This window comes from Pecten maximus, chromosome 12, assembly GCF_902652985.1.
Source record: "Pecten maximus chromosome 12, xPecMax1.1, whole genome shotgun sequence".
Lineage (NCBI taxonomy): Eukaryota > Metazoa > Mollusca > Bivalvia > Pectinida > Pectinidae > Pecten > Pecten maximus.
In genome coordinates this window covers 36,417,739-36,437,450 of record NC_047026.1, presented here as the reverse complement: position 1 = coordinate 36,437,450, position 19,712 = coordinate 36,417,739, and the positions used below count along the sequence as shown (strand labels likewise).

Sequence of the window (19,712 nt, the reverse complement as noted above, 5' to 3'; positions counted from 1 at the left end):
ATCATCAGACCGATGCCTTCGAGAACCCATACGACACATAATCTTCGGGCCATGGGGTGATTCGGCTAATTGCAGTTTTACAACAATTTTAAAAACATTTTCTGGTAAAACTTACTTGACAAAATTTTATGAAACTTTAACACTCTTCAGTCACTTGCTACCTGCCTATTTTAAGGAATTCACATAATCATGTATTGAAGTAAAGGTGAAATGTGGTTCCACTAATCAAGTTATTAAGCTAATCACCTTTTGAACAACTGGACCCTGGTCTGAATCACTTTATCAAAGCGTTCTCTCTTTATGCTCTGCACGTATGAAATTCAGTATAGCCTTTATATGGTACTTGGTCCTTGATTATTATATAGTATATTCAGTAGAAGAAATGTGTAGTAATAGGTTGTCCACTTAATGTACTGTAGCATAATGATAAAGTACTGGTTTCCGAATTGAAACACAGAACAGGTATTGATGTGAAACATCGACAAGACGTATATTTACATGTTCCACACAAGACACACATACCACGAATTGATGTAAAACACGGTGTCAAGCGATCCTTGTAATGTAGGGGAAAGTTTGTAGTATCGCCTCTGGAATGTATTGTTATATCATCCTCTGTATCTGATATGTCCGTTTCATATCAGTTCATAGTATGGGTTTACTTGGGGATTCTAGCCCTAAAATCAACCCTGCTTTATGATAATAACAGCTTTACATTAATGGGATAATTAAGCAAAATGTCTATTTTGATTTGCTTTCTGTTGGGCGGTTTTAAATTTTGCTTCAATCGGTTGTCACTGTTCAGGTCTATTTTCAGTTTATTACCATTGGCCATACATACGAATCCATAGTATTTCACGGGTTGAAATCACAATGATATTACTTCGCTAATTAATACGTTCCGTTAGCTACTTCGTGGACCAGGTGTTGTCTGGTGGGTATTGTGATAGTCATAACAAAGATAGATGATCATAGATACGGACATGGAATCTTACCCCAAGCTTTCGTCTGTCACTGTGTATGTTGCCAATTAAGATGTCCATCCGGGCTTGGTTCTTCCCTACCCAGACTACAACAAATTACCGCAATACCGATCACGTGGTACCAAGGGTTTTCTGCAGTGATAATGAGCACGTGTTCCGTGTGGTATTCTATGTCTGTGTCTGCGATTTATGGAATTTTGAATTTGCTTTTATTGTTGCAAAATGACACAGATCTGCATGGGTTTATTGTTGAATAAAACTGACGAAAAACAAGGCAAACATTTCGTGGAATTGCTTGTTAATTGGGGGAGTGGATAACTAGTCGAGTCAGATGTTGGCCTCTGAAGCATGTTCCTGTTCATTATTACATGTTGTGTGAGCCTCGATTGCTCACCTAGCCTTAACCGCTTCCAATATCAAGGCATGTGTTTTATGTAGCTATGCCTATACATTTAACAGGCGAGAGATGGAACACGCCTATCGTTTGTGAAGACAATGTCCTTGTTCTTGCTATTATTTATACAGGTTATGTGATCATCATGTATAAGGGGGGCGTACATCCGATGACATAAATGTTAAAGGTCAAGGACAGATGGATTAACATAACTACGTACACTCAGTATAGAAGTAATGTATGGTGTGTGTACTATCTACTCATAAATAAGGCTGTGTAACGGAATGGTCCATAAGCCACCAGACCACAACCTCCTAACCAATAGCCCAGTAAGTGTGAGAGGCATTCTGTGTTTACACCCAGGTTGTTTCGGAAATGCTACGCTTCGCCATAAACTTGTATCCCACCCAGAATCACATTAGACCGGCTCTTTCGTCTCACATGCAAGCATGGCTGGTAAATAATCAGACTGAAGCGTCAATCTTCCAGAAAATATCTCCCCTTTGCTGTCCAATTTTGACCGGAAGTTAATTATCAGTTTCCGGTGAGTGGTCCTTTCCACTCATGCTCACATCATTCACTTTAAAAAATATATGATACACATTTTTACCAATATTAAATTTGAATATGATTGTGTTTCAAAAGTCATAATGTAGTAGAGTAGCTAGCCTACTACATGATATTGGCCATGATTTATACTCAAAACGTTATGTAAAAGACTGCAAGTCGGTCAAATAGTCAATTAAGGATCGTGCCTTTAGCCTCATGATGTGTTCTTGTAAGGTAAGAATCCCGATCATGCTTCACTCGATATTTGTAAAATAAGAATAATGAAAAACTCGTTCACGCATACTCGATCAGATATACTCGTTAAAGAAGGATCATGATATATACGTTTACATGTACGTATGAAGGAAGGATTAGAATTAACTCAATCACCTATACTTGTAAAATAAGAATCATGATTAACTCTTATACGTTAACTTATTTAGGAAGTATCAGGATAAGCTACATTACCTGTAAAATAAGAATAGTGATTATCTCAGTCATATGTCATCGACAGATGCTAGGCACGGCTACAACCAAGGAAGTAAGCGTTGTAGTGTACAAATAATGCCCAACGTTGATTTGTTTTTAGGACGGCGAATGATGTAAGGGTCATGCTCATGATTTGATGAATGAAAATAATGGGATAAGAACCGTGCTATTGTGTAAATACGAATTGTGGGTAGACACTTGTAACTGGTGCATTTATCGGTTAATGAGCATCGTACGGTGTTGAGCGTATGCTTCTGGCTGATTCCTTGTGTACAGAATTATCTTTGCGCCTGGAATGTAGTAAAAATGTCTTTTTGGTGGACGAGTGAGGGCGGTAGGAAGCTTGTATGTTGACTAGGTAAAAAACAGCATTGTAAGGAGTCCGACATTTTACTCACTGTATGAACATATCTAGTGTCTTGTAAACGTCACTTTGGTCCACCAATGGACATGGCGTTTTAGGCAGCGTGTCTTTTGATTGTGTTTTTGATGTCGGAATTGTGTCGTGTTGTGTCATAATAAACAGATTTAAGGAGACAGATGTAATGTGTTTGTATTATGGTTATTGTACAGTATGCATTGTGTGTATTGTATGTATTGTGGTTATTGTACAGTATGTATTGTGTGTGTTGTATGTTTTGTGTGTGTTGTATGTATTGTGTGTGTTGTATGTATTGTGTGTATTGTATGTGTTGTATGTATTGTGTGTATTGTATGTGTTGTATGTATTGTATGTGTTGTATGTATTGTGTGTGTTGTATGTATTGTGTGTGTTGTATGTATTGTATGTGTTGTATGTATTGTGTGTGTTGTATGTATTGTATGTATTGTATGTGCTGTATGTATTGTATTGTATTGTATTTGTTTGTTGGTTGTTTTGTATGTTATTGTGGTGTGTGTTGTTGTATGTGTATTGTATGTATGTGTGATGTGTTGTTTTGTGTTGTATTTTGTGTTGTGTGTTTGTGTTGTGTTGTGTGTATGTATTGTGTTGTTGTCTTGTGTGTGTATGTGTGTTTGTATGTATTGTGTGTTGTATGTATTGTGTGTGTGTATGTTTGTGTGTATTGTTGTATGTGGTGTGTTGATGTTTGGTGTTGTGTTTGTGTGTGTTGTTGTTATGTGTGGTTGTTTGTTGTTGTGTGGTGTTTGTATGGTTTGTGTGTTGTTGTTTTTGTATGTGTGGTTGTTGTATGTTGTGTTGCTGTTGTGTTGTATGTATGTGTGTGTTGTATGTATTGTGTGTGTTGTATGTATTGTGTGTGTTGTATGTATTGTGTGTGTTGTATGTATTGTGTGTGTTGTATGTGTTGTATGTATTGTGTGTGTTGTATGTATTGTGTGTGTTGTATGTATTGTGTGTTGTATGTATTGTGTGTGTTGTATGTATTGTGTTGTATGTATTGTGTGTGTTGTATGTATTGTGTGTTGTATGTATTGTGTGTGTTGTATGTAATGTGTGTGTTGTATGTAATGTGTGTGTTGTATGTATTGTGTGTGTTGTATGTATTGTGTGTGTTGTATGTATCGTGTGTGTTGTATGTATTGTGTGTTGTATGTATTGTGGTTATTGTACGGTATGTATTGTGTGTGTTGTATGTATTGTGTGTATTGTATGTATTGTGTGTGTTGTATGTATTGTGTTTTGTATGTATTGTGTGTGTTTGTATGTATTGTGTGTGTTGTATGTATTGTGGTTATTGTATGTATTGTATGTATTGTATGTATTGTATGTGTTGTATGTATTTTGTGTTGTATGTATTGTGTGTGTTGTATGTATTGTGTGTGTTGTATGTATCGTGTGTGTTGTATGTATCGTGTGTGTTGTATGTATTGTGGTTATTGTACGGTATGTATTGTGTGTGTTGTATGTATTGTGTGTATTGTATGTATTGTGTGTGTTGTATGTATTGTGTGTGTAGTGTAAATATTGTGGTTATTGCGCAGTATGTATTGTATGTATTGTATGTATTGTCTAAATTGTATATATATTGGCTATTGTGCATATATTTTTATTTGAGTAATCCGTTTTCACTAACAGAATATCTCATTTGACCGTCTTCGATCCATCAATCAAATATGTTCACTTATAAAAACATTTTCAATTTACCAATTATTGCATTATAAATTCTGTACTTTATTAGTACCCCACTTATCATAACTACACCTCCTAAAGGACTCCATGTGTAGCTTGTTATCAGAATTATCCTGACATACGTGTACCGCGGCGACTGAGGGGATATAGGCTGTATTACAGTAATCTACAGAGATATCATGTGAATGTTCCTCAGAGAGAGGATTACAGTAAGGCGAGGAGATACAATTAATTACCCTGCATGCCGCCTCTAACTTATTAAGTGTAGTGGCAGTGGTTCAGTATACACACATGTACTTCTTGTTCGTTCTTTTACAATTACCCAATATTCAAAATGTACAAACTTCATTAAGATAGAGGGTTGTCAGATGAGTATTTTATCAAAAACTGTAACGCATATTACACAAGTGCAGCAAAATTAACATACATTCAACATTAGCTTTATTTTAACAGAAAAATAGCCTGGTTTCAATGGCGTGAGTAGCCCCGTTCTCATTGATAAAAAAAATGTGGATAATTTCTTGTATATTCCACTTTTAAATATATGATAAATAGGATAAATATGCCAAAACACGTGTAAAGTTAAAATAAAATAATATAATAACACCACGAAGAATTATAATATACCGTAACTTTACAAAGGTGAAAGAAACAGTATATGTACAAAGAGGTGAAGGATTGGTATTGAATATATATTATTTATAATAAATTTCGCATAAAATGTGTTCCTTGTTTTAGGGTAATGTGGATTCCGTCTCAATTTGACACTTAGTTGTAGGATATTGTCTTTGACTTTGCTTTATAACTCTTGAACAAAGCTATGATTTCCATGTATCTAGACGGCAGTGATGGATACAAAGATTTTATTATGATTTGTTTTTATAGATAAGCAATAGATTTGGGGTCAATGGGTTATTCAATTAACACAGATGTTTTCGTTAAGACATGGCTATGTTATTTGTATAAAAGGTTTATGTACCTCCGTGGTTTGGAACTGTGTGGATTGGATCAAGTCACGATCGCACTGCGAATGGCTTACAAAATATGTCCATGTAATCTTGTTTCGAACACCGCGGCATGTTAACTCATTGTAAGGGAAAGGACGCATCTGCATAAGTCTATGAACTAAAATGCTTGCATATTAAAAGGTCAATGGTGTTTCGCTTGATAAATAGACATCCTGGTAAACAGCATGAATATATACCTCAGCAAAATAAGCATTGCGAGCAAAATTATATGTACGGAGTTTTGAATGAGGTAGGTATGTATGTATGCACTAAATTGACTGATTGTTCTTAAAAGAGCAGCGTGTCTATTTACATTGTTATAGGAATTACATGCGACGGAAGCATTTCTAGGAACCTCAGATTAAATAAACCTCAAGCAGTAACAACAGGCATGCATGTACTTCTGTAAGATTTAGGTCAGTACACTGCTGCTTTCAACCACAACAACAAATTTCATGTCTTAGGGAAATATTCCTCTAGCTTTTCTGCAGAACTATTTTATATTATATCTAACAATACTAATACAATACATTACACGGCAGCCCACGTTTTTGGCGATAACAATCACACGTAGGGGTGACAAAGTATATGAAACACGAGTCAGAAGGGGGAAATGTGTAAGTGAAGAATGGTAAACAAATACAAAACTTACATTGAAATTACTGTAAATAAACTTATTTTCGCGGAAACTTTATTTCACGGATTAATGCCTAAAGACCTTTTCGTGGCGATATAATTTCGCAATTTACATTTTAAAACTATTTCGCGGTAGTTTTCGCGAATATAAATCGCCCGCGACTAAGCGAACATAAGTCGCACGCGAATATACGTTGGTTTACAGTAGAAGTGAAGTTAGGGGGGATACCAAGAGAAAGTGATAACGGGCTGGGGTTGGCAGTTAAAAATTGATTGTAAATGTAAGTATATAGGAGATAATAGACTCCTCTGTGCCACAAGTTTTCCAAAGAATTGATTGAGAGAGGGAATAGTTAACTAAATTGCAAGTTAGATGTTGGAGGGATAAGAGAGAAAAGTTGATGAAAGTAAGCCGTTATTGTTAACATGTAGCGAAAGGCTTACTTGTCTTGACATATAGTCCTCTTGGGCTTGGTGAGAAAGATGTTTACTCAGCCATGTCCGAACATTTCTCTCTGACATGTTTATAGTTTGTGTCATATCAGTGTATTCGTCCGGTAAACGTCCGCCAGGATGACTCACGTGTGGTACAAGCACGGGCATAAGTCCGTGTGCTGGAGGGGGGCATACAGTTACGACATTGGATGTATGGCGTTCATATGAAGGATTTATGAATGAAAGAAGACGACTGATGTAACCGTCAAGTCGACTACACTGCCCGTCTGACAGTTGTTGTAATTAGTCCAGACATCATGTGTTCGCTAATCTCGTATGATGACGGCGTGCACGCTATGCCTGTTTTCTCGTGTGATCTCGGACGGTCTCGTACGATACAATATATGTGAACCACGTGACTTTAAGTTTATTTCAAATGCACTGAATCTGTTTTCAAATCCGACACGATAATCGGGCACATATCTTTTCTTTTTTTGTTTCAAGGCAAATATTGATAAGCGTATACATTACTAGCACGCTGTCATTCTTTTCCAGTAAGGTCATGGCGCACGTGTTATGTGGACCTGTCAGTCCTAGTATCCCATTTGGTTCTCTTGGAAACAGGATATCAAAAACAAAAACACTTCTGTCATGACTTTCCAAAAAACGTGTTTGAAAAACTTGTATACACTCTGATACAATACATATTATTAATTCAACGAGATCGCTGGGATAAGTACGTACAGATGTTCCGCCATGGCCTGTATCAGTCGCCAGAGTCTACTCCCCATCGAGTGGCATTGTACAGGTTAGGCGGACATCACTGGGAACAGAGCACACCCATCACGCCATTATGTATGTGTGGATTTTTTTTCGGATATGTAGACATTTTTTACGTTAATCATTGACTATCCAATGAAACATGGGATGTTTTTTTGTATATTATGTGGAACAGTTTCCCAGTGTACAAGTATGTTAGTTTACGAATTTTAAGTTTAGAACTATTTTATCATCTTCATGATGCAATATGAAGGACGTGGATCTAAAGCACTGGTATGGCTTGTTAAGAGTTTTCTATTAAGCGATATGTCAGGTTTGAAGTTTATTACAAATAATGAAATTAAGATGAATTTAGTAAGTTATGTAACTACCAAGTGTAAATTGTAAGTTATACTTATAGCGAGGGAGGCGTATGTACACAGGGAAAGATATTCAGAGTATCGTTAGCTTCACGCAAAATTTTGATACTTTTAATAAGTGTTCAATCCCTCTTCAGTTATTCGAAAGGCGATTCCATTTCCATTGTATTTATATCGCTTTGGACAACTGTACTGCTGTAACCTAGATAACATTTTGCTCGTTAGAGATGTTTATGACTTGTAAGCTGCGTTAGAGACTGTTATACATTGTATGCATAATGTCAGCTTCGAGCGTCATAGTCCACCCGATACGTTACAGTCGTTTATAATTTGCCAGCTTGGAACGTCATATGTAATTATGATTTGTAAGCTATGAACGACGTATTCCACTCGCTACATTATAGGCTATTTATTGTATGCACAATATGATCTTAAAACGTCATATTTTACTTGTTACATTAGGGGGAATATTTTGATATACAATATGAAATTAAAACATCATGTCTTTCTCGTTACGCCGGAGATGTTCATAATACAAAAAAAAATGAAATGTCATATTAGACAGTCTCGAGACGTAGAGAACATGGAATGATATACAAGTCTGAATACTATGTTCTACTAAGCTAAAGGTTTTTGTGCACCGCGAGGAAGCTAGAAATCATGAACGTCAATTATATCAGAATCATTTTACGTCATATGCGTTACCGTTAAATGTGATGTAGATTTACAGGATGAGAAACAGGATGTATAATTCTGACGTTATGTCATATGCGTTACCGTTAAATGTGATGTAGATTTACAGGATGAGAAACAGAATGTATAATTCTGACGTTACGTCATATCCGTTACCGTTAAATGTGATGTAGATTTACAGGATGAGAAACAGGATGTATAATTCTGACGTTACGTCATATCCGTTACCGTTAAATGTGATGTAGGTTAACATACAGACAGATCTAAGGGCTGTACATCCAAACCGGCATTATGTATTTATAGGTGACAGTAGACTGGTGACGTTTGAGTGATACCTTTTAGCATAATTTTATTTGTTTGCTATGTTTCCTGTATAACACAGGCATGGTCGTCTGATATAAGTGGCAGTGTGAAATTGAGGATAATGATACCCTTAGTTAACATGTCAATAATGGAACCGAGAAAGTTGCTTCCCTTCATTCATTCCCAGGTATAGAGAAGCATGTCGACATAGCAATGCATTCTTTTTTCGATCTAAACGTTTTCACCTCTCACACGGTAATAACTTGTTATATGACGCATCTATGTGGACACCAGAATAAAATTAAATGTTGGGAAAGAAAGAACAGAGAGATGGAAAATAGGAAAAGACAAAGATTCATTCGCTGTGTTAAAATTGATAGTAAACTGAGAATGATTAAACAGCTTGGATATGTACGTTAGTTGCATTTGTTATGCATGTATCGCACATTCACCCAAGCTATGGACTATATGTCACCGGTCTAGATCCCGTAGCAGGCGATGGTCAGGACAATGCTTCTAAAACACGTTGAGCCTTGTGTCAAGTTATGTATGGATATTATTCTTTTTATTTTTTGGACAATTCTGTTCGGTAGTTGCTTGTTTCAAAATGATGTGCTTATAAAGTAACATCATACTAGTTTCGTATTTGTGATTGAACATTTGCTGGCGATCTTGATTTGTACCTGACGGTAAAAATTTGAGAACACATACATGCTGCACTATTTAAAACTAATACCCACCGGGGCTCTCTTACAGCCACTCTGCCAATGTTACTTACACAACACACATACGAGGAATGTCACTAAAGCGCTACCAGCCGGTGACGTTAAGTGAGACCCTGTATCTTCCTTCACATCGTTTTGATAATTTGGATTGAAGCACTCTACTCTGTTTACATCCTCCACTACCAGACACCGTCAGGGATTTCCCTCCTTTACAAGGCCACCCTCTTTAAAGTGCAGACAAGAGGTAGTGCAATAATATCCGGCATTACTGTCCCTGTCTTTGAATTCCACCGGTAGAGGTCGCCCGCTGTCTCAGACGATGTCATGGCGAGAGGTCAATCATACGCCACCAGATTGCATTATCGATGCTCGTTAGATTTCACACAAATTGTAATTTTATGAACAATTTAAGACGCGCGATGTTTCCCGCGGCGACTGTGCACCTGTCTACTTGGGGGAGCAGATAGCAGACCCTGATAGCTGTCGATGTAGTAAAAGATTATATATTGTAAGATACAGGTTTCAGAAAGTTGTAAATAGTTGTTGCGTGTTTGCCCTGCAGTTTGTGAACACATGCACTACTTCATAATGTGTGAATCAAAAGCACTCGTCATTGATACTGAGTATGTACAAGTGGTTATTAATGAGGACGCACACGGTGTAAATGGGGAGGAATGAGCCCTGCCAGCGCATACCAGGGTCTTATCATCCCCATACAACATCTATAGACAATAGAAGTCGAAATTGCATTATGTTTGTATTTCTTACATCAAATGAGCACATTGAACATTCTGTTGAATGCCAGCATGAACATCCAAAGTCTAACTGGTAAAGAAGCCTGCCCCGTACACTACCACCACCCACCGCAGTTACTGTAAGCCTCAGTCATCCAGGACAATTCTTCACACAAGCGCAAAAAACCCACCTGTATAGTTCCAACACGCACATATGTAGCAGTTCAAATTCCAATTTGCCATTAACAACATGCAAGATACACTTGCCATGTGCCTTTATTATAAACGTACCTGTAACACAATTGGACGTATTCCCCACACAGCCGCCGCTTGTTGGTCTATGATGTTTGGTATTGGTGCCAAAATGGAATTCAAACGTAGACCGCCCGGCATGTTACGTTTGTCGGTAGGCGGGTCAGGTACACCGTTGTACGTGTCGGGGTGATCCATCACTATATACTCCTTTCTTCTGTAATCTGTCTTTGATATACCTCTTGTAAACATTCGATTTCTGTACCGCTACATTTACAGGTCTTTGTTGTTGTGTTCCATATTTCCTTGTGCTCAAGCATCGTATACAGTCGATGTAAACACTACGATGTCAAATTGTTCTTTTTGCATAAATCGTTCCAATTAGAAATGAAGTAAAAGAATGTTTTGTTTAAACTTACCAATCTTGGTTTCATATGATCCTATATTTAAATCCGTATGTTTTCTTAGTTTTTGAATTACCATCAGCAATATTGGTTGTTAGCTGCATCCTCGAGTGTTCAATTGTTCCGGACACAATGGCTAAAAATGTTCATTTATTTTTTGTCTTACTTATTTCTTGGGGATAATATAGAGTGTCGGTTAGTGTTGTTTTTATTGTTTCTTGTTAGAATAGAAATACAGTCTTTATTGTTCCATGTCAGACCAAAACTACCGTCTTTATTGTTCCTCGTTGAACAGAACTGCCGTCTTAATTGTTCCTTGTTATAACAGAACTACCGTTTTTATTGTTCTTTGTTAGAACAGAAATACAGTCTTTATTGTTCCATGTCAGAACAAAACTACCGTCTTTATTGTTCCTCGTTGAACAGAACTGCCGTCTTAATTGTTCCATGTTAGAACAGAACTGCCATCTTTATTGTTCCTTGTTAGATCAGAACTGCCATCTTTATTGTTCCTTGTTAGAACAGAACTACCGTTTTTATTTTTCCTTGTTAGAACAGAACTACCGTTTTTATTGTTCCTCGTAGAACATAACTACCGTTTTTATTGTTCCTTGTTAGAACAGAACCGATGTATTCACTGTTTTTTGTTAGAACAGAGCTACTGTTTTTCTGTTTCTTGTTACAACTGAGCTACTGTTTTTATTACAGAGCTACTGTTTTTCTATTTCTTGTTAGAACTGAGCTACTGTTTTTATTACAGAGCTACTGTTTTTCTGTTTCTTGTTAGAACTGAGCTACTGTTTTTATTACAGAGCTACTGTTTTTTTCTGTTCCTTGTTAGAACTGAGCTACTGTTTTTCTGATTTTTTTTAGTAAGAACAGAGCTACTATTTTCTTGTTCTTACGTAGTTTTTTATGAGTTGTCCCTTTTTGTCGTTCCAGGTTCACATCAGAATTGCGGGCGGCGGTTCGACGGTCACGGTGGAGAGATTGCCCATTCCGTGATTGGAGGAAATGTTCATTTTGACGATGAGGAGGATTACAAGTCTATAGAGTCGATTAATATGGAGAAGGATGGCATCTATCTTCTCCGGGTAGCTGTGCACGAAATCGGGCACGTTCTCGGACTGACCCACACGGACAAACCGTATTCTATCATGTACGCCATCTATCAGTCGGTGGCTTCCGATAAGGAGTTCGAGTTGGGTTGGGAGGACAGGAAACAAATACAGACACTTTACGGTAACCCATAGCAACATGAAGGCTGAAATAAGGGTATATGCTACGTTACAATTGGCTCCTCCCAAGCAGACATTTTAACACCCATGTTCCGTAACGACCTAATGAATGTATGGCTTATCAGAACTTACAATCCAAATCGCTGTAACGCCTGTGTAAGTCTGAATTGTTATGTTAGGCTAATTATCATTGGTTGAGGTCACTAGTATAGTGTGCACAGTAGCATATACCCATATCTTCAAGTTGGTTAGCGAAAATATCGAGTCTTACGTTTTAGATGTCTTCAATAAAATAAACATTGTCAACATTGAAAATCCGACATACATGATTGATGATACCGTCCAGACGGAATTTAAATGTAGGTAACTGTTAATTTGTTAATGGTTTTACATAAGAAGGAATGGTGTATCGTCGAGACTGGCAAAGGCAACTAAGTACAGCCGTTCAGACAGGCATATTTGATGTTCCTGGAACAAGTATTATCTCCTCTTACTCTTATCCGCCCTTTTCTATAGAAACGCGACATCTTTTAATTATACAAACATGTAAATTTACAGTCTGTCGTTAGTTTTGATTCATAGATGCACATATTACTTTTGTAACGGTAGAATCCAAAATCATATTATCATATAATACGTGGCAATTCAAGAGACGTTAGTTGTTAATGTCTGCGGTTGCTAGTTCGAGTACAAACGTCATACGTAAAATAGATATAATTGATCACATAGTAGGCTTGTTAGCAATAATACACCACTTTTAAACAATAAGTTATCTACAGGCAGACCAGTTTATGTTTACGAAATAGAAATTTGTTCCTAAATCTTTGTTTGGCATAGTTCCACATGTGCTATTAAATAATTTAATGTATGCGATGAGTATTTGGCTAATTGTTTGCCTCCCTCCACAGGTGTCTGTAAGGGCCGGTTCAGTGCGGTGTTCGACTGGGTACGGAAGCGACCTGACAACCAGTTCATTTTCAACACGTACTTTTTCCGTGAAAACCACTACTGGATGTACGAGAATCATGCCAACCGCACGCGCTATGGCGACCCCCTGTACATTGCACGTGAGTGGAAGGGTGTGCCCGATGACGTCGACGCCTATATCCACGTCTGGTACTTCGCTGGCAACGTCATCATAGATGATGCTTATTTCTTTAAAGGTATATATTACAAATATTAAGACATATGGCAGATAACTTTTAAACGCAGACACCTTCCTACCAATTAAATAAGAACATCAGTTGAGAGATGTAGCATTTCTGGATTTTATTTTAAATTCTTGTTAACCTTTTAAATCTTCCAAGGACATATTCTGCCTTTAAAACATATGAAAATCCTATTAAAAGTTCCAGATATCTACTGACAACCATTCAACCCAAACCAGCCTCTGTAAAACACATCTGCAACAACAGGGATACCTTTTGTATGTTGGGAAGTATTGTACGGTGGTATAACCCTGATTAATCCATACGCGTTGCGCTTTTAAGGGATTCGGTCCGTACGAACGGACTATGGTGACCTTAGGTGAAGATCCCTATCCGGGAATGCATTTCTCAGGAAGCGGAGGTCTCACGAAGCATTCTCTACTACCGTGCGTTACATCGCGTTACCCATATTGCTCTTGGCGTGTGGCGGACCTCTCGTATCTGTATATGATGTTCGGTGAGGTCGCCACAAGCTGCTACATTTACTGAAATCCTGTCTCAAAATAGCCATGACTATTAACAGGGAGAAAACAGGAAACATAATGTATTACTGCTATTTAAAGATAAATTGTTCATGTCTTTATTTTCCTGGGTTTATCGCCCCGTGAACAGCCAGTGTCATTTTGAGGCGGCGTCTCCTCGTAGTACTTGGCGAATACCTTATTGAACAACATACGGATGGCCCGACTCATGCCATCCAGAGAATTTTGGGTAAAGTGTCTTACCCAAGCACATAACCACGACTACACAGACTTACGTGAACTTACGTGGCCGTCGCTCTAAGCTATCGTGGCCCATCCATGTAAGAGAAATGATGAAATGATGAACAGAGACGGATAAAGAGATGAGGATTCCTGGAGATGCCTCTGTGTCACAAGAAAAAAATCTGTCGGTTCAAAGCTAATTTAGACCTTGCCAAGAAAGTGTCAGTTATAATTTTAGATTAAGCTACATTTTGTTTAATTTCGGTTTTTAAAAGTAAGTCGGACTGGTAGTAAACTATCTGAATGGATGTAGTATGTTTGTAAGTTTGTGTAAATATACTATATTTAATTATTCGATAATGGAGAAATCGGCCTCTTGTGTTGTCAATTTACAAATGAATATAGAGACGGTATATTTAATTTCAAATCGAATACCAAATTAATTTCACTAAAATAACAGAATAATTATATTTTTCATGAAAGGGAATCACTATTATATAATCAATACTATGATGCTGTATAAAAATGGCGGAATCGGTAACTTTTGTAACCTACACGTACCAAGTACTCGATTAGCTAGATATGGATACACGCATGCAACAATTTGTACAAGCTGCGGAAAAAATAATGTATAACACTTTAACTCGTCCTAAATCAGATCTATTAACTTTTGTGACAGCCGTGATAGTTGATACGGGGAGGTACATGCTGTAGTTGTATAATGTTACAGTCTTTGATCTGTGAGAGTGTGACATTAGCGTAGCAATATCACAAGGCCTTGCTCGTGAGAATCATGCCATAGACAACCCCCGCGTTCTGTTAAAACATCCTAACTGTACAGACGTGAAATATCGCTACAATTTAACATTGCCGTTTGTTTAGTGTATAGAGATCCCGTTATATCATTTGTATTGGTACAAAGTAGAGTTATCGGATGCACACCTAATGTCAAAGTTCAGAGAGTTTGAAAATTTACTCTGGCATCGTGATATTTCTATTTGCAGATTTCCACAATAACGAGGGTTGGTCCTATTAAGGCCCACCAGAAAGTTTCAGTTAGTTGTATCCGTGCCCTTTTCCCCGCCCGACAGCTTCGGTTATCTTTATTTGCATAACCCCCATTCGCCAAACAGTTTGGACGGAAACAATAATCACCCACGTCTAAACCGTTTCGACTGAACTTGTAAATGCTCTCCTTCCAATATTTGGGGTTGAACCTATAAGCAACTTAAATTCTTTTCCACAAATCAAACTGCTCTGTATAATTAGGCTCACCTTAGTTTGGTACATAACCTATACTATGAGTGTCTGTCAATTGGACTGTCAGTCCCTCGTTAGATTGTACCTGCCTCATCCCCTGAACTACAGTTAGACCCTCCCCGTTCAATGAGACTACGCTTCATTCCGGCGCAGTACCAGCCAATGGTATCCAGTAAGACTGGGTTCGTTCTCTCACAGTATCACCCGATACTTACGTTAGTTTAAACTCAATTACTCACAAAGCGTGAATTTATGGAAAGTAATAGAAACGGCTTGCCATTGTATAATGGGTATTAAGACAGAATTTGAGTTTTGGCTCTACTGTAACAGTCATATATGTGTGCCTGTAATTGATATGTGATGCAAAGAGCCTAAAGTTGTGAAAATGTCGAAAGGAAATTACCACAGTTACTATAAGGTTTCCTCTAAATCGTTATCAATTACCATTAACCGTTAAAAATAACTCGACGGAACAATTGAATTAAGTGTATTTGTTGAGAGAAAGAACAGACGTTTTTATTTAGTTTAACATATCTAACGTTTCTCCCTTCTGGACAGTATATAGGATGCAGACTATTCCTACTCGTCACCCGGGGATACTGAAAAACTATCAAACATTGCCACACACAAAGTTTAACGACTAATTCAAGATAATATCAACATTTCGTGGATTGTTTAAAAGAAATATTGATTTAACTCCGGTTATTCTTTTACGAAATTTACAGAAAAAAACGTCAGCAGACACTGTATATCATTAGATAAATAGTGTTCGGTCTCTAACGCGAATTGTCAATATTAGTAGCATATTTGTTCTGTCTTGCATTTTCGCGGTTTCTGTGAGGATGGTACTGTAGATGCCATGCTGCAGTTTCTAGAGGTGTATCATTGATTAAAATACTTTCTGCTATGTGTATACTTGTTATGATATCCAGCCGCAAATATTATATTCCCAGGCGAGAACTACTACAAGTACAACAGTGAGGGTGATTTGGTGTACGATAGCTGGCCGCGACTAATCCGAGATGACTTTGGCCCCAAACCGGGCGAGGAGGGAGCTGAAGGCGTTCCGGATCATTTGGATTCAGTTTTCTTCGATATGAGGGATAGGAATATCTATTTCTTCAAAGGCGAATGGGTAAGTGGTATCTCGAGTGCAATCCGTTCACAGTTAGATGAAGTTGAAGAGGTCAGTATCAGGCTGGGATACCCTATCGCGTGTGTCCCCATGTCGGACTCGCCTGCACCCTTGGCAATAGGTGGACGCAACCGGCGACAAGACACAGCCCATTTTTTTTTTTTTTTTTTGGGATCGTAAAAATATTGAGATAACTGAATGAATATGAAAGAGTAAAATAATGTTCACAATAGATAGAACCGTAATGCATTATTTAGATGTTATGATTGGTACATTGTTGAAATCCGTACCGCAAACATGTTATACATCAACATGCTTGTTCATTGAAATAAGTGCACACCATTTTTATATATTTCGTTTAGGTTTACGTATTCGATCCGAAGGAACCCGAGGAGACCCGTGGATGCTGCATTCGGAAGCGGAAGTTTGTAGAGGAGTTCCCGACCGTCGAGGGAGACGAGCAATTAACTGGAGATATTGACGCTGTTTATTACTCATACAAAAACAAAACAGTTTATTTTATCAAAGACGAACATGTTTGGCAAAATTATCTTTTTCATCCCCGACAAAGGACACAGATTAGAAACGCTATAAAATATGTAGGTAAATGGTATGATATGTGGTACGATATTTGCGATGTACGCAAAATGCACGACGAACCCTTCGAAATTCAGAGTGACATTGTGCCTGCACCGGAACCGGATGACACCGAGCCTGGAACGTGATCAGGACTTATCAGTCATAGGAGATTACACGAAAACAAACAAAATATGGGAGCAAATCATGATCAAAATTATATTGCTATCTGTAATAAGAAACACTGAAGCCGTTCACGTGATAACCGTTGGATTCTACAGGAAATGGTACACCGGTGGTGACTCGTGTGAGCTATCTTTACGTGAAGTTCTTCTCACAGACTACTTATATCTATTTATTAAAACCATTTCCGTAATACAGTTCCTACGACATCCGGGCAATCTTAACATACGACAGACAAAAAAAACTGTCACTTCCGCTACGCGGATATCATATAGATTCTCGGTTTTTGATGACGTCATAAGTAATACCGGTTGTTCTTGTGATGCCATCCAGTAAATATGCTGTTGATAAACTAAATATACGCAAGAACTTGCTGGCGAAATAGGACTTTTTCATTCGATCAAAGGATAGATTGTCGAATGCCTCACGTAGACCTATTTAATGTAACATGAGTACATTCCCTGCTGACCGAGGTGATGAAAACTTCCTTCGTTGACTACAAATGTGTGAAAGAAGACAAGCATCACTGTTTACTCGTATCATATCTCTACATATGCCGAACTGTTTGGACGTCACAGCGGTCAGTGATGGACACTGGCACCCGTGGGTCTTTTAAGCTAGGTTGTGCCATACCTTCAATAGTTCGGACTATCGGACACTGTCACTACACTTGGGGTAAATGTTAATTGTTTCCAGGATGTTGTCGCTGCAAATGCGCACTCCATTGTAGTATTGATGACAGGAAGAGTTGTTGTGGTACTGAGCCCTGCACTGTGTATAGACACCTCGACATGTACATATACATATATATATTTATATTGGTTCATTGTGAAGTCATTCGATGCTGTGATAACGCTATTTTGTACAAATAGTAGGATAGTTATTTATTCATTCAAACTGATGTCCAAGGAAGGTACAATCTACTCACAATGTATGACTTGTTTGCTATTCTTCAAATCTTATTTAATTTCGTTAGTACTAACGATCAGTTCTGTTGTGCTATGTATATCTCATACTCGTAAGTAATTTATTTATTTGATCAAATGTTGATAGTTAACTACATATTTGTATAAAACCCCACGTGTATGGGGAAGTATTTATAAAATTAAATACCATTCACAGTGCTTTACTAGTTTTTAACTAAGTAATATTACAATTAATTCAATATTTGAAAAAAGCAATCTTTGAGGTTTACAACCTCAGACGTAACTAATTAGCTTTGGTACATTACTGCTGAAGCCGGTATCGTATGATGCTGACACCACTCCGAACAGGAGCCACTGCTGTTTAAGGTAACTTATCATCATTGTATAAACTTATTGTTCAGAGGTACCATTCTGTCTCAAATCAAGTGATGTCGTAATCGTCATCGTATGTACATAAATACGGCTTTTTGATTGTGTACAATTTACGATGTGTGCATTGTAATATGATTGTATTGTAAATCACCACAGTAAATTACATATACTATTTGACGACAGAATTCACAGTTGCCATACAACCTAAATATTTGTGCAATACGGATCGGTACTGCGTCTGATATACTAGCGGGGTACAGTTTATTTATATCACTGGCGTTCTATATAGACTCATTGTAACACGCAGTATTGTGTTGATGTATTACACTGGATGGATTCGCTAAACATTACGTCATTTCCGTTACGTCACAACCGTTAATCTAGTATCGTTGTTAAACTGTTATCAACTCATGCCGTTTGTATGTCAATGTAAGTATTTCATCAAATCATTGCCATTGACATCGTCTTTGTCATTATTGTGTTTTCATTGTCACCGATCGCCTGTAATAAGTCATGCTCTGGATTAGAAGATGTAACGATTCCAGACATAACGTTATGTTTTGAGATTTTAATTTGGTTATGTGTATATTTTTACGTATTTTATTTATACCACTTCATTTTTCATCAGTTCGATGTCAGAAACTGTTGAAATTGTCGTCTGTTTTCATCAAATCTATCGTCGTCGTTGACATTTTTATTGTTAAGTATCGAGACATTAATCCATACTCATGTGTTCATTGCGTATTGCACTGGTTAAAGTGTCTTGGACCTGAGCCTCGCTCTGATGCCCTTTACCGAGGTGTGTCACTTCGTTATCATCGTATGATGGTTTTACTGGCACATGTCGCCAGACCTGCACGTGAACTACGTGGTTCAGCTTTGGCGTCAGTGGTGAAAAGAACAAGAAATAAAAACTGAACTCAAAATTATGTCTTTGTTGTATGTCGATACTACAACAGGGAAAGCCGACAATTCTAAATCAAAATCTAAAAAGTAAGGACAAAATTTCAATAACATATTACATTTGGAATGACACCCCTGAAAAAGTTCAAGGGTAACTTTTACAAGGTATTCTGCAGGATAGAGGATCATTCGCCTTACAAATCTAGGCCAAATCCGGGTGGGGTCGCAGTCTCAAAGAGATATCTAGAGTAGTGACAACGAAACCACTGGCCATATCCACAAACATCGAAAACTTCATACATACTTTCCTACAAAGAAATAAATTATATCCAAATGATGTCATGATGTTGACCATGATCTTCCGCAACC

At 37.6% G+C, this 19,712-nt stretch overlaps 1 protein-coding gene across 5 annotated transcripts in view; it reads left to right on the top strand.

Annotated features, from left to right (window-relative positions):
* LOC117339242 (matrix metallopeptidase-21-like) overlaps window positions 1–19,366 on the top strand; it is a 169,902-nt gene extending 150,536 nt beyond the window's left edge. For all 5 annotated transcript variants that reach the window (XM_033900719.1, XM_033900722.1, XM_033900718.1 and 2 more), the window contains 4 exons: window positions 11,781–12,080; window positions 12,985–13,239; window positions 16,202–16,383; window positions 16,746–19,366. In XM_033900719.1, the coding sequence (XP_033756610.1) occupies window positions 11,781–12,080; window positions 12,985–13,239; window positions 16,202–16,383; window positions 16,746–17,108 (1,100 nt within the window). In that variant the 3' untranslated portion in view covers window positions 17,109–19,366. The remainder of the gene's footprint in view (window positions 1–11,780; window positions 12,081–12,984; window positions 13,240–16,201; window positions 16,384–16,745) is intronic.
* Window positions 19,367–19,712: the final 346 nt, after the last annotated feature.